Source organism: Panthera leo, chromosome D1, assembly GCF_018350215.1.
Source record: "Panthera leo isolate Ple1 chromosome D1, P.leo_Ple1_pat1.1, whole genome shotgun sequence".
In the NCBI taxonomy this organism is placed as follows: Eukaryota; Metazoa; Chordata; class Mammalia; order Carnivora; family Felidae; genus Panthera; species Panthera leo.
This window is the reverse complement of record NC_056688.1, coordinates 79,988,867-80,005,651: the sequence shown is the minus strand read 5'-3', so window position 1 is coordinate 80,005,651 and position 16,785 is coordinate 79,988,867. Positions and strand designations below refer to the sequence as shown.

The 16,785-nt window shown below is 35.1% G+C and overlaps 1 protein-coding gene across 2 annotated transcripts in view; it reads right to left on the bottom strand.

Moving 5' to 3' along the window:
- LUZP2 (leucine zipper protein 2) overlaps positions 1 to 16,785 on the bottom strand; it is a 490,860-nt gene that overhangs the window by 12,024 nt on the left and 462,051 nt on the right. For both annotated transcript variants that reach the window (XM_042906257.1, XM_042906255.1), the window contains exon 10: positions 14,129 to 14,221. In XM_042906257.1, coding sequence (XP_042762191.1) covers positions 14,129 to 14,221 — 93 coding nt within the window. The remainder of the gene's footprint in view (positions 1 to 14,128; positions 14,222 to 16,785) is intronic.

The following is a 16,785-nucleotide window of genomic DNA, read 5'->3' as shown; positions in this document are numbered from 1 at the left end:
TTATTGGTATTAAACATTTGGTTCTACTTCATAAGAGAGATTAGCTATATCTCTTGTGATCTTTCTCTAAAACATTAAAAGAACTCAAAATAATTAATGCAAATGTATCACTGGGCAACCTGAAATTCTACTAACAAAAAATATCTCTGGCAGGTACAGAAGTCCAGTTGATTCTTCTGGGACAGGCTGGAGGCTAAAAAGAATGCTTTTTGAAATACTATAAAGGAGAAAAAAAAATGGAATTAAATACCAAGTTACTTAAAAATATGAATGCATTTTGGCTAAATTTTTCTGTGATGCCACCTTTCTGTATGAAATAATTTGTTATATTTATTACAGGATGATATTTTAGCACTGTATTTAGTACTCCATATGAAAAAATTAAACTGTTTGAAACCAAAGCCCTAATTTCGTAACTTTAGAAGTTTTGGAGAAATAATAATATGCACCTGCTAGGATGAGTATTTTGCTTAGTCCTGAAGGAAATACCAATATTTTTATAGTTACTGTCCTCAAATTGCTTATTATGTAATGCAAAATTAGAACTTTGTACAAATAATCAGGATGCAGATGGACTATGACACAGGATAAAATAGGTGTATAAACCAAGCATTATGGCAACCAAGAAGAGAAAGCCATTCTGTGCCTTCAGGGAAGATGAGAGGAGTCAAGAAAGTATTGACCAGATTAAGCTTTATGTGTACATCACTGTCTGGTCAATATCCTTATAATAAATTAGCATGTTTATTGGGTATTTTTATTTATCAGATTAATAAATTAACCATTGTTATTATGGTTTCTATACAATTTCTGATAAGAACTCATGCTTAAGTCCACATTTTGCATACTTTAAATTGATGTTAAAGTAGGGAAAACATGCAGACTTATATTTAATGTGCAAAGCAGAAAAATTTTCTGAAGATAAAATTATTTGCCATTCTGCATTATCTCGAGGTGTGTCTATTCTTTCTTGAAGGAACCGCAGTAGCAATATAAAGAAGGCCTTATATAAAGCCAACTTCTTCAGATGCCCAGAATGACAATGGTGTGTAGTCTCCAAGCCCAGTTACAGCAGGGCATGACTTGCTTAGAAAGTGTTGTTAGCCAAGCATCTGCCAACAACTCATCAGGACCATCAAATACGGCACAATGGATATTGGTTATAATGGTAAACTAGGATTTCTTAAATCTGTCAGAATTGTGTTAGCATGAAAAAGTTGGCATCATCTTTCCATTCACAGCTCTAGGATTGATTTTCTGCATATTTTCCTCCTCTCATTTCCCTAGACAATACTTTGCTGTTAAATAAACTCCCTTTGTTTAGGGACTTGCAGGCAGGTGTAATAGAAATAGAGCTGGTGCTTTCAGTGCTAAAGAGAAGCCATTGTGCTTTTCATTTCTTCAGCATATTAAGAAAAATTAAATGTTTGCTATGTATAGGAGTCAGAAATATTGTGAAACACATTTACATTAGCACTAAGTCTTAATTCCTAAGTGAAAATTAAAAGTGAGTGTTCAATGTCTTTCATTCTTGATATGCTTTAACAATATGAGATGCACTTGCAAACTTCAGGTGAATGGGATGGAACAGGTACATCCTTTGCTTTCTCCAAGTGTCTCCAATATTATCATTTAAACAAAATAATTTAAACCTCACCAAACTGATAGACCAATATTCTGCTAAGGGATTAGTGGTCTAGTTCAAGTTTTCTAAGGCTACTTAAAAAAAAAAAGGCCAAGGAATCCAGAGGTCATTTTCCTAGGTGACCTTTTCTGGTTTGCATAGGGCAGGAAATGGAAAGAAACCACAGAGATATATGAGAAGATGCATGGTCTTGGGGTGCCCTGGTTGAGCATCCAACTCTTGATTTTGGCTCAGGTCATGATTCCAGGGTCATGGGATCAATCCCCGTGTTGGGCTCTGCACTGGGCTTGGAACCTGCTTAAGATTCTCTTTCTCTCCCTCTGCCCCTCTCCCCTGCTCATGCTCTCTCTATCTCTAAAGAAAAAAATTAAATTTAAATAAATTTAAAAATTAAAAAAAAAGAAAATGCATCGTCTGTAATTCCTAGTTTGGGACCTTGACCATGGAAATATGGAGACCTTGAATATTAAAATTGCAGAAGAGCTTTTTTTTAGAATGAATAAGGACATTGTGAAATTACTGAATACTGTGCATTTAATTTGATATCATATATAATTATCATGACAAACCTGCAAAAAATCAACATCCAAGTTTCTCAAAATGTTTATCAGGAAATATTGAAAGAAGAAAATCTAGGTAGGTTTATTAAAACATTACACATTCCTGGGCTGTGCCCCATATCTACTGATTAATAGTCTATGGGAGTAGGGCTTTACAAGCAGTTTTACCAGTTGACCTGGTGATTCAGACATGAAAAAGTCTGAAAATCACTGATCCACATTATATAAATAAGGGATCTGAATTATAAAACCACTTGCCAAAGTGACATGTGAGGAAACAGCAAAGTTGGTGTTCAAATCTAGGTTTTATGTAATTTTAAGTCTTTCTCTACTCTATTGCTTAGTCTCAGGTGTACCAACAGCAGTCAAAATGCATCTCTTTTACTATTTATTTACTAAGAGATTGCATGCACTCCCATCAGCTCTCAGTGAGATTGCTGATGATCATAGAATCCTAGAATTTAAAGAGATACTCACATGCTTTTCCTCCACATTCGTGCTTCAGTTCCCAAATACATCCCAGAATAGTTGTTTTTCTTTACTCAATCATATAATATACTATGTCTTCCTGTAGCTAATTCTGTATTTGTGTACTTTTTATTAAGAGTTAACTTTTACATTTGACTGAAATATTCTCCTTCTTATAGCTGTCTTTACCAGCAACATCTAATTCTGCTCTGGAGTAAATAAGACCACTCCTTATGTCACATTATAGTTTTTGCGGTTGCTTTCATCATCTCTTTTCTATCTAAAGAAATTAATTAAAACATACAACTCAAAAATATTAATTGAGGTTTTAAGTGAATGATATAGCTTTGAATAAAGGAATGGAAAGTGATAATTACTGAGAACCTGCTATGTGTCCTTGATAAACCAGGTGTTAAGTTTGGCTGTCTCACTGGAACCTTTAACAAGTTATAGAAGACAGGCAACATTTATCTCTCTTTGTCAAAGGAGGAAAATGAGCCTCAAGGAGTTAAATAGTCATGGTTACACATCAGGTAACTGTTTGAAACAGAAATGAAACCAATCAACATTACATACTGAATTTCCTCTGGAGGTTTGTCCCTTAAGCTTTATAGTAGACACACTCCATTTGTCACTGTTGAACTTAGCAGTGTCTTTCTAGAATAGAACATGTTGTATCAGTCTACACTGATAAGCAAAATCAGGCAAGAGATTTATCTCCCTTATTCTGGGTATGGCATCTAGTTACTTGAAATCAACATTATAACTTCATGTGGCTGTTTTGCAAATGTCATCACAGTTTGAGTCAGCTCACAGTCACTTGAAACTCTTTAATTTGTTACAAGATAAATATACAAAAATTAATTCCATTTCTAAATGCTAGCAATTAAGAATCTGGATGAAATTAAGAAAACCCCATTCATAATAACATCAAAAGGAATTTAAAAATTAGGAATAAAGAAAACAAAAGAAGTGCAAGATTTGTACACTGAAAATCTGCAAGATATTCCTGAAAGAAATTTTAAAAGATGTAAGTAGATGGAGAGATAACTAATGTCGATAGGCTGAAAGAATCAATATTGTAAAATTACAATTGTCCCAACAGGCTTTTTTATTATAACTGAAAAGCTGAACCTAATATTAACAAGGAAATGGAAGGTATTGAAAATAGTCAAAGCAATCTTGAAAATAAACAATAAAGTAAGGGGACTTGAACTTCGCAATTCCAAACTTACCATAAAGCTACAGTAATCAAATCAGTATGGTACAGGCTTAAGGACATACATATAGATTAATGAAACAACTGAAAGTTAAGAACTAAATTCAGATTTGTAGGTAATTATTTTTGACAAACGTGCCAAAGCAATTTAATAGGGAAAGTATATTCATTACAATAAATTGTTGTGAAGACTGGCTTAACTAGGTATCAACATGCAAATAATGAAAATAGATTCTTATTTCACATCATGCAGAAAAATTAACTCAAAATGGATCATGGATTTAAATGAAAGATAAAACTAAAAAATTTTTAATAAGAAATTGTAGAAAAATCTTTATATTCTTGGCTTTGGTAAATATTTTTTAGATAAATCATAATCATGATGAAGAAAAGAAAGAGATAAGCTGGACTTTACTGAAATTAAAAACTTCTGTGTTTTAAAATACACTATTCAACAGGTGTTTGGGTGGCTCAGTCATTTGAGCATCTGACTCTTGATTTCAGCTTCAGGTCATGATCCCAGGATAGTGGGACTGAGCCCTACCTTGAGCAGTAGGGAACCTATCACACTTCTGGACTTCAAGTTATATTACAAAGGTGTACTGATTAAGACAGTATGGTACTGGCACAAAAAGAGACACACAGATCAGCTGAACAGAACAGAAAATCCAGAAATGGACCCACAACTATATGGTCAACTAATCATCGACAAAGCAAGAAAGCATATCCAATAAAAAAAAAAAGTCTCTTCAACAAATGGTGTTGGGAAAACTGGACAGCAACATGAAAAAGAATGAAAGTGGGCCACTTTCTTACACTATATGCAAAAATAAATTCAAAATGAATGAAATGCCTAAATGTGAGACAGGACACCATCAAAATCCTAGAACACAGGCAATAATCTTTTTGACATCAGCTGAGGAAATTTCTTCTTTTTTAAAAAAAATTTTTAAGCTGATTTATTTATTTCTGGGAGAGAGACAGAGAGAGTGAGCTGGGAGGGGCAGAGAGAGAGAGAGAGAGAGAGAGAGAGAATCCCAAGCAGGCTCCTGTCAGTGTGAAGCCTGATGTGGGGCTCGAACTCATGAAGTGTGAGATCATGAGCTTATGACCCAGGCCGAAACCAAGAGTCAAAAGCTTAACCAACTGAGGCACCCAGGCACCCCTGTAGCAACTTCCTAGTAGACATGTCTCTAGAGGCAAGGGAAACAAAACAAAAATGAATTATTGGGACTTCATCAAGATAAAAAGCTTCTACACAACATAGGAACCAATCAACAAAGGTAAAAGACAACCTTTAAAATGGGAGAAGACATTTGCAGATGACATATCTGATAAATGATTAGTATCCAAAATCTATTAGGAGCTTATCAAACTCAGGGCACCTGGGTGGCTCAGTTGGTTAAGTGTCTGACTTCGGCTCAGGTGATGATGTCATGGTTCCTGAGTTCAAGGCCTGCATGGGGCTCTGTACTGACAGTGTGGAGACTGCTTAGGAGCTTAGAGCTCCTGCTCTCAGCTTAGAGCTCTCTCTCTCTCTCTCTCCATCTCTCTCTACCCCTCTCCCCTGTCTCAAAATAAATACACTTAAAAAAAAATAAAAAAGAACTTATCAAAGTCAACATCTAAAAAACAAATAATCCAGTTAAGAAATGGGCAGAAGACATGAATAGACATTTTTCCAAGAAGGCATCCAGATGGCTAACACACATGAAAAAAGGCTCAACATCACACATCATCAGGGAAATACAAATCTAAACTACAGTTAGCTATTACCTCACAGCTGTCAAAATGGCTAAAATTAACACAGGAAACAACAGATGTTGGCAAGGATGCAGAGAAAGGGAAATCCTCTTACATGGTTGGTGGGAATGCAAACTAGTGCAGCCACTCTGGAAAACAATATGAAGGTTCCTCAAAAAATTAAAAATAGAACTGCCCTATGATCCACCAACTGTACTATTAGGTATTTACCCAAAGGATACAAAAATAATGATTTGAAGGGACACATGCACCCCGATGTTCAGAGCAGCATTATCAACAATAGGAAAATTATGGAAGGAGCCCAAACGTCCATTGACAGATGACTAGATAAAGAAGACGTGGTATGTATATATGCATACAATGCAAAGGAATACTACTGAGTGATGAAAAAGAATGTAATCTTGCTATTTGCAACAACGTGGATGGAACTGGAGAGTATTATACTAAGTGAAATAAGTAAGTCAGAGAAAGACAAATACAATATGATTTAATTTATATGTGGAATTTAAGAAACAAAGCAGATGAATATGGAGGAGAAAAAAGAGGCAAACCAGAAAGCAGACTCTTAATACAGAGAACAAACTGAGGGTTACTGGAGAGGAGGTGGGTAGGGGGATGGGTTAAATGGGTGATAGGTAGTAAGGAGGGTATCTGTTGTGATGAGCACTGGGTGTGTATGTAAGTGATGAATCACTAAATTCTATACCAGAAATTAATATTACACTGTGTGTTAACTAACTGGTATTTAAATAAAAAACTTGAAAAAAAATGGGAAAAAAAGAAAATAATGAAAACAATCTCTTGTATAACAGCATCTAAAACGAAAAATGATTAGGAAGAAATTTAACCAAGGATGTGACTGAGTTATACACTAAAACGATAAGACACTAATGAAAGAAATTGAAGAAGGCACCAATCAATGGACAGATTCTCTGTTTTCTTGGATTAGAAGAATAAATATTGCTAATATTTCCATGCTATGTACAGCTATCTATAGATACACTGTAATTTCCTTTATGATTCCAATGTCTGTTTTTGCAGAAAAAGGAAAAACCATCCTAAAATTCAAATGAACCCACAAAAGATCTCAAATAGCCAAAGCTATCTTGAGAAACAAGAACGAGGGTGACGATATCACACTTGCTGATTTCAAACTATATTATGATAATAAAACTGGGCCCTTATTTCACACCACTCACAAAAATTAACTTGAAATAGATTAAAGATTTAAATGTAAGCCCTGACTAGAAAACTCCTAGAAGAAAACAGGGAAAAACTCTGACATTTGTGTCGGCAACAATTTCATGGATATGACATCAAAAGCACAAGCAACAAAAGCAAAAATTAACAGGTGGGACAACATCAAACTTAAAAGCTTCTGCACAGCAAAATAACAAACAAATGAAGAGGCAGCCTATGGAGTGGGAAGAAACATTTTTAAACCAGTTACCTAATAAGTGGTTAATATCCAATATATATAAGGAACTCACAGAAGTCAATAGTAAAAAATAAATAATTTTGATAGAAATAGGCCTATCCATTATTATAGATGGAGACCTCAACCCTCTCTATCACTAATTGATAGATCATGCAGGCAGATAACCTGTAAGAATATAGTTGATCTGAACAACATCATAAATCAACTGGACCTAACTGACAATTATAGAATTTTTCATCAAACAGGAGAAATACACATTCTTCTCAAGGTCACATGGAATAGTTACCAATGTAGACTCTATTGTGGGCCATAAAACACACCTGAACAAATGCAAACTATGCCATCAGACTGTAATGGAATTAAGCAGCAAGTCAATTACAGAAATACAGCTGGTTGCTATATGGAACTCTATGTACTATTGCTCAATTATTCTGTAAATCTAAAACCGTACTAAAAAAAAGTCTATTAATTACTTTCTAAAAGATACCATTAAGAAAATGAAAAGTTAAGAGGTGCCTGGGTAGCTCAGTTGCTTAAGCGTCTCACTCTTGATTTTGGCTCAGGTCAAGCCTCTGAGACCAAGTCGTGCTTCAGACTTTATTCTGATAACATGGAACCTGCTTAGGATTCTCTCTCTCCCTCTCTCTCTCTCTCTGCTCCTCCCCTGCTTGCATGCATTCATTCTCTCTCTCTCTCTTTCAGTCTCTCTCTCTCTGTTAAAATAAATAAATAAAAGAAAATGAAGAGATACAAAACATACTGAGAGAAATATTTTTAAGTCCTATATCTGGCAAAGGATTTATATCCAGAATACATAAGGAATCTTACCACTCAACATTAAGAAGAGAAACAGCACAACCAAAATATGGGGAAAAATTTTGAGTAGATATTTCACCAAAGAAAATATATGAGTTGCTAATAAGTATATGAAAATGTGCTCAATATTATTAACCATTAGGGAATTAACAATTAAATCTATAATGAAATTTGACTTCACACTCACTAGAATTTGCCTTCTAAGCAAAAATTCAGACAATAACATATAGTGACAAAGATGTGGAGTAAATGGAACTCTATACATTACTGATTAGGTTGTAAATGCAAACATTTTGCATTTACAGTGCACACACTTTGGAAATTCATTTGTTTCTTAAAAATTCAAGAAAAAACTATATTCCATTCCATTTCTAGGTATCTACTTAAAAGAAATTAAAACATATGTCCACACAACACTGTTTACGCGAATATTCGTAGCATCACTATTCATAATGGCCAAAAAGTAGAAAAATCCAAAAGGTATCAACTGGTGAATGGATAAAGAAAATGCAGTATAATTGTACAATGGATCTTATTCAGCAATAAAAAGAAACAAACTACTGATAGGTATTAAAACATGTATGAGCCCCAAAATCATTACACTATGTGAAGGAAGTGCATGCAAAATACTACATATTATATGATGAACTTATATATGATTTACAAAAAGACAAACCTATACAGATAAGAACTAGGTTAGTGTCTGTCTGGGCTGAGGTTGAGAACAGATTAACTGTACAAAAGGTATGGGGATCTTAGTAGAGAGATGGAAATGTTCTAATACTGGACTGTGTTAATGGCTGTACAACTCAATAAATTTCATGAATAATTGAAATACACACTTAAAAATGTGTGACTGTATGGTATGCAAATTATACCTCAATAAAGTTGTTTCTTAAAAACTATCATAATTTGTAATAAATAAATTAGCCGTAATGTACATGTTTAATCATTTTAGTTTTTAAAAAAAATTTTTTAATCTTTATTTTTGAGACAGAGAGAGACAGAGCATGAATGGGGGAGGGTCAGTGAGAGAGGGAGACACAGAATCCGAAACAGCCTCCAGGTTCTGAGCTGTCAGCACAGAGCCGTTGAGGGGCTCGAACTCACGGACTGCGAGATCATGACCTGAGTCGAAGTCGGACACTTAACTGACTGAACTACCCAGGCATCTTATTCATTTTAGTTTTTAAGAGAACATGAGCCTTATCTGTTTACAAGTAAATGGACAAAAATTAACTTAAACTTTCCCCCCTGTACTTTATCTGAGAACAACAATGTAATTGTCCTCATTAATTAGCATCAAAATTGGGGTCCGTATTAGACATTTATCTTTATTTCTGCATCTTCACTTAATCACAAAGTCGTATGGATTTCTCATTTTGATATTCTGTTGACTTCTTTTTCTCAACTATTTCTGTCACTGGCTTCATTGAGGTCCCTATTTTATCATACTTTCATTATTTTTAAAATGTCCTTATTTGGTAGTTTCTAGATTTTTGAATTTCATAGAGTAGAAAACAAATTAAAAAAAAAAAAGATATGGGGATAAAACTGCCAACCATTAATTTTGCCAAATAAGGCCACTAAAATGAAATTTTACCTTAAAAACTACCATCCACTTTATTTTATTTTATAAATCTTAAGTTACACTGACTAATCTTTGATTAAAGACAACTCCCATAAGATGCAGATGCCAATTATTTCAAAATATATCCAAAATATGCAGGATATAAGTATGAGAAAGTAACTGTATTAGTATTCTTCAGAGGAAGAAATAGGATATACACATCTATATATAAGGGGATTTATTATGGGGCTTGGCTCATGTGATTATGAAGGCTGAGATACACCATGATAATGCCCTCTGCAGGCTGGAGAATCAGGAAAACTGGTGGTATATCAATCCAACTCTCAAGTACGTGGGGAGCTGAGGATGTAACTTCCACTGGGGAAGTCAGGGGGATGCTGCTGGTCTAAGTCCCAGAGTTGCAAGGGCCAAGATCCAAGAGCTTTGATGTCGGGGCGAGCAGCAGAAGATGCATTTGCCAACTCAAGAAAGAAATAATTCACACTTCTTTCATCATTTTGTTCTATGTGGGCCCTCAAGGGATTAGAGAATCCCTGCCCAATCCTCTTTACTTCATCTACTGATTCAATGCTAATCTCTTCTGGGAACATCCTGTCAGACATCCCCAGAAATAATGTTTTACCAGCTCTCTGGGCATGTTGACACATAAAATTAACCATCACAAATTTACCCCTTGTTAATTTGCGACCCATATGCATCACTTTTATACCATACTTAATTGCCAAATAAAGACAATAAGGAGGCCATAATTCTGCCTAATATAATTATCTTACAACAAAAAATACACTTAACCCTTTTCCCAGAAATGGATACATTTATTTTGCTTTTACTCTATGAAATTATGTTTGGATACCTCATTTGGACATTAAATTAAAGCAGCCCACATTAGGGCTGAGTCTCCAGCTTTGTTAGAATCAAGTTGAAGTTATTTTCATATTGCAGTATTAAAATGGAAGCAAACACATTTCATGATATTCAACACAAATAAGAATATTCTTGGTGTTTTTAGACAAGCTGAGTAACAATACTTTTCATAGATCCAAAGGTCCCCGTACTTTCTTTCTGTAAGGTTGAAGAAGTCTCTTAGCATTGGGGAATCCCTGGAAAGGAACTATAGAGCTCTCCATGCGTAAGATTAATCATACTCTGGTTACTGTTGCTTGGGTGATGACGGTCCACTAAATTTCTCATGGAGACCTTAGCAACAGATGAAATCACACATCAGTTTCCTGCTCAGTTCCACAGTCCCACATCAGTACATGGTTACTGATAAATGAAGGGTTTGCGGATGGATCTCTCCTACCCACTCTCAAAAGTCACACCACAGTCTTTCATCATTTAAATTAGAGAGCCTTACTTAAGCATTGCCCTTTTTAGAAGGTAAATATAACAGAGCAGGAGAAGCAGAAAATCCATTATTAAACAACATACTAAAGGGATTATGTGTTATCTAAGCCAAGGTTTTGCGCATTATAGCTCATAGGCCATCTGCCTCAGAATCACCTGGATTGGGAAGAAGGTTGCCAGATCCATGTAAACAAAACAAAACAAAACAAAACAAAACAAAACAAAGCAAAACGAAACAAAACAAATACAGGTTACATTTAGTCCTATTCATTTAAAATTTCCTGAAGAATTTGTCAGAATCTTAATTTTTAAAAGCTCTCCACATGATGTTTATGATCACTTACATGTGAAATACATTGATACTAAAACTGGATTGCACATTAGAGTCACTGGAGTAATTGAAAAAATAAATATAACTAATGTCTATACCCCAGATACCAAGATGTTGAATTAATTTTCCGGATGTCAATTCCAGGCATCAGTATTTTAAAGAACTCTTGAGGTGATACTATTGTGAGGGCAGCTAAGAACTGTAGGTGTAAAATTTGAAAATTGATGTTCACAGCAGTGCCACTAATTCCTACTGCTTACATCTGGTGTATTTCACTCATCTACATTACTCACACAGCCTTTAAAGGTAAGTGAGTCTACAGCCTGTGAATATTGAGCACTCTCTGCACTACAAAGTGTAACTTCTTGGAAGTAGAAGCTCCAAGACTAAAATCTAGACTGAGGCCAGGTTAGAGACAGACCATTCATCTTGGTGCAGGTGGACGCAGATTTTTGAAGGGACTCAGATTGGGACCTGCAAACAGGTAGTAGCTGCTTATGAGACTTTTGAAGGGAAAGGAATTGCCAGTGACAAAAAAAAAAAAAAAAAAAGGACAATAAAACTAGGAAAGTGAAACAAACAAACAAAAAACAACAAAAAACAATTTATAATTTTGGGTAGATCTCACTCTTGATAAGAAAAGTGGACCAGAATGTTGTGTTGGGGAGCCTTGGCACAATACGCAGAACTTTTCAGCTTTGTCTCCAGTGGGAACATTTTGCTTGTTTGTTTGGTAGGCTTAACGAAGCCCTGTTCTTTGTCCTTGTAGATACTTTGGCCACCTCATTACAAGAATGGTTTGCTCAAGGCACACATATGTCAGTACAGAGGCAGGAATAAGGCAACTGAATCCCTCCTAATATAAGAGCTCAAAGCAGTACCTTGAAGGATCAAGCCTGAGCATTACTCATAAGTGTGCTGCTTCCAAAATTCTTTTCCTTCTTTTTTAAAAAATTCATATATATCATTAAGATATAACCCAGTATTTTTTTTATTTTTAACATTTATTTTTATTTATTTTCTACAGACAGAGAGAGACAGAGCACAAGCAGGAGCAGGCTCCAGGCTCTGAGTTGTCAGCACAGAGCCTGACGTGGGGCTCGAACCCATGAACCACGAGATCATGACCTAAGCTGAAGTCAAACACTCAACCGACTGAGCTGCTCAGGCATCCCAAGATATAACCCAGTTTTAAGTGTACAGTCTAATGATTTGGTATATGCCTATGTGGCAAAATTATTTTTTTGGTAGTTTTAAGAAAATACATCAAGAAATAAAAACACACTCCTATGTGTTAGGACCATTAATCCTATGGTCTCATAACTTAATTGGACACAGATATCTAAAAACCTGAACTACAACCTTAATTGAAACCAAACTCCTTAGAGCATGGGAATCCAGGATCTCTCACATTTAAGTCCCAAATTATCCTTTTAGGCATAGATCCCACCACTGTCTGCACTCTATTCTCTAGTAATTTTATTCCGATGGTTTCTTGTTTCTGCACGTTTGCTCACACTGTTAGAGACCTGTCTTCATCAAAAGGTTCCTTCCAGCCCAAAGCCTCCCTACCTTCTTCTTCCTTTGGAAGAATTTCATTTTTACTTCTCATTAGTTTTATTATGTTCTAAATTGGTACATGTTTAAATATGAGAGTTGAAGGCAAAATTGTTGAGAAACTCATCTTTCTAAATTCACATTAGCGGCCAATAGAAGAAAAAGAGATAGACTTGGTTAACTTATGTGTCTCTTCTGCTTTATTTCCTTTCAGTAGCCGGATCTCTTTTCAATCATGAATAGTTTCAGCAATACTTTTCATTCTGTCACCTAGATTAAAGCCTAACTTTGAATCTACTCAACACAATTGTCATTTGCTGTTTCTCAAATCCAGGCGTTAATCCAGGTCTGTAAGTGTGCCAAAGTCCCAGAATTAATATTTCATTACATTATTATGAGTAAAAAAAATACCCATAGCACAAAATTACATATTTGCTATTATCATCTGAAGGTTAAGAATCTATCTTCTTGGGGCCCTTGGGTGGCTCAGTTGGTTAAGCATCTGACCCTTGATTTCGGCTTATGTCATGATCTCAGAGTAAATGAGATTGAGCCCCACCTAGTGCTCCATGCTGAGCATGGAGCCTGAGATTCTCTCTCTCTCTCTCTCTCTTTCTTTCTCTTTCCATCTGCTCTTCTCCCCCACTCATGCTTTCTCTCTCTCTCTCTCTCTCTCTCTATATATATCTATATATATAGAGAGAGAGAGAGAGAGTAAATAAATAAGCTTTAAAAAAAAGGAATCTCTCTTCCTTCAATGTAATGTCTTTGTAATGCTGGGTTCATTTGTTTTACAGGCAGAATACTATTGAATCACATCCTCGGGTTTTTTTGTTTGTTTGTTTTAAAGATTTTAACAGCTTTTTGTCATGTGGTCATGGGAATGGGCATGTTCTGGAGCCTGTGGTCACCCCCTTAGTTCCCCTTACTTCCCCTTACTTACATAGTACTCCTGAGAGTCTATTACATTTCCTAACAGAATACCTACACTTCACTGACATCCAAAGGACATCTGCTTTTTCACATTTTAAAGTACAATGTTTAGGGGTGCCTGGGTGGCTCAGTCAGTTAAGCGTCTGACTTTGGCTCAGGTCATGATCTTGCAGTTTGTGAGTTCGAGCCTCGCACTGGGCTCTGTGCTGACAGCTCAGAGCCTGGAGCCTGCTTCGGATTTTGTGTCTCCGTGTCTCTCTGCCCCTCCCCCACTTGTGCTCTGTCTCTCTCTATCAAAAATAAATAAAATGTAAAAAAAAATTAAAAATAATAAAAAAGTACAACATTTAGACAGTAGATATTACATAGAAATAGAAAGCTTCATGGTGGCATGAACTAGAACTGTTAAAATGTCTATTTCATGTTGAATACATGAAAACCACTTTAACTTATTCTTACACTTAGAGGATTGCACTCAGTAGTGTTCAGATTTTCTTCCTTTGTTGTCTCAATTTGAGAGCTCTCATTGCTTCCAGTAAAGGTTTGTTGAGGCTAGAGAAAAGGAGAGAGAGAAGTAGGTTCAACAAATAGATCCATGTGACTATTATAAAATATGATAAAATGGCAACACCACACTCAAGGAAAAAGAATAAAATGGAAATCTGTATATATCTCAGACCTTAAACATTGTAAGCAAATAAAATAAGTTCAATTTTGTATTAGTGAGGTCCAATGGTATGATTTTCCCACTGGAAATATTTATTTCTTGAATATTAAGTTTTTATTTTAAGGTTAATAGTTCCCAAAAAGCAGGAATCCTCTCTTTTCTTATATTTTAACTCCAAGTATATCTGAGAAGTATAAGTACACACATCATATTCTCAATAAGAAAGAAAATGCTCCATAACAGCTCACTGTATAGAGCATTGCATTTACATCAATGCTTTACTAATTAATTAAGCACTGCTTCATATCTCTGGAAACCTTAAATACGATTTTAAAATTCATCTCTTTAGGAACACTAAAATTTTTTTAAAGCCAGTTTTTCAGGCTTTTAAATACCCAGGGAAGGGTATTCATAATTAATATATGTAAATATCCCTATAGGTTGGTCTGAGATTTTTCCACTGAAAGTGCATTTCTTGGGCAAAGCTGATTTGAATATGCTGTTAGGCTCATAAATCTACAAGGGTACTATTGTAGGACAGACAAAAACTAAACTCAGTGAATGCTAACTGGCTTGGATCTGAAACTGTGATCTCAGTGGATCACAGAGGAAAAAGAAAAGAGGGTTCTAAGCTTTGGGGACCCAGGAAGATAAAGACAAAGATATGGTCTGATCAAAGTGCCCAAGAACCCACTCAGATTTTCTCTTTGCTACTCTCTGCACAACACTACCATGGTTTTCCATAGGCAGTTTCATTCCTTAGCAGGGGAACTTTCTTACAAAAGTAATACTTTAATAATACAAAAATATTTAATAAAACTAGTAGAATTTGTATTTTGTATTTTAAAATACAAAAAATATTTAATAAAACTAGTAGAATATCAAACACAAAAAATCAAAACTAGTAGTACATTAGAGAAACAACAGAAAATAAAGCACCTTCGTTGACTAAAATATAGTCCCTATATTAAGTTACCCAAATGCTGGGCTTTACATGTAACGGTAAAAACAAGCAAACAAACAAACAACAGATAAATAAAGTAAGTAAATGAAATTCTTATTTCTTTATACTTAAAGGAATTAATTTCATTGTAAGAGATCCAGAAGACAACAAGTATTTCCCCTCTCTTAGTCCACCTTTCTCTCCTCTTCTTCCTTATTTAAGACCCCTATCTTCCTTATCTCCCCTCTATACCTTACTTAAGATAAGAAATTTAAACAGGTAAACAAAATGTCTTTGAATAAGCCAGTACTCTGTGTTAGATGTTTTTGGTGGATAGAAAGATGAAAAGGTATTGTTTCTGTCTTCACAGAATTTACACAAAGATTAATAAAAGAGGGCACAAGCCCTGAGTGATTAAGGGAAGAATGAAGGAGAACATTCCAGGTGAAGGGAACGGTACAAGCAAAGATAAGTAGGAAGAAGACTCAGCTGTTGCTCTGTTGCTTTATAGGGTAGCAGTAGAGTGAGCACAAGAAAAATGCCACAAGTAGCAAGGAAATTCCAAAATTGAGCAGCAAAGTATGTATTTCAGTTTAGTAGCCAAATGAAAGTTCATTTGATATTTTAAAGCAAGCATATAAAATGGCCAGAGCTCTGTGAGCATGGTGCAGCAGCAGCATAAAGGCAAAAATGGAAGAGAACATAGGGTGTGGAAACCAAGAAAGAAACGATAGATATCGATCAAGTAGATGGTAACAGATGCCAAACTGAAGTGCACTGGCTATCGAAAAGAGATTGCTCTTTGTCGAGAGCAATGATTAGAACCTACAGAATTGAAAAATTCTACAGAAATAGAGAAACGTGGTGAAAAAGTAGGTTTGTAGCAAGGAGGGTTTAAAGCACGTGTGACCCTTAAATAGATAGGTGCTATTCAGTAACAATGTTAAAAATGTTAACATGAATCAAAAGAGCCATTTAATCTAGCTAAAACCTACTGGACTTTTTGTAACCTACAGATTACAGACAGTTTGAAGAAATAGGTTAAAAAGTACAGGGGGAATAAATAAATACGAATAGTGAAGGAGAGTCTCCTCTGGCTTTCGCAGCAAAAACCACAACTGCAAAAAGATAGAGTAAATCCCACTAACAGGCAAGGAGAAATTTTAGCATATTTTGTTTCTGTTGAACAATCAAATCATTGAATGAACAGTCCCAACATACCTTTGAAAATTTATTTACTGCATAACAGCATTAAAGGAAATTGAAGTATAAAACTCATCCATCATCCTAGCAATAACTACTTTTACTTCTCAATGTTGCCTTCCAGTCTTTGTCCATATCCACACGAGTATTTTATATAGTCACGACTATAGTGCCCATGACATATTTAATTCTGTTTTCACACAGATGATATATATGCTTTATCTCCTAAACATAAATATAAGGATATAACTCTCCTTTACATGTCTAAATAATGTTTTATATAATGAACTTGTAAAAATGTAT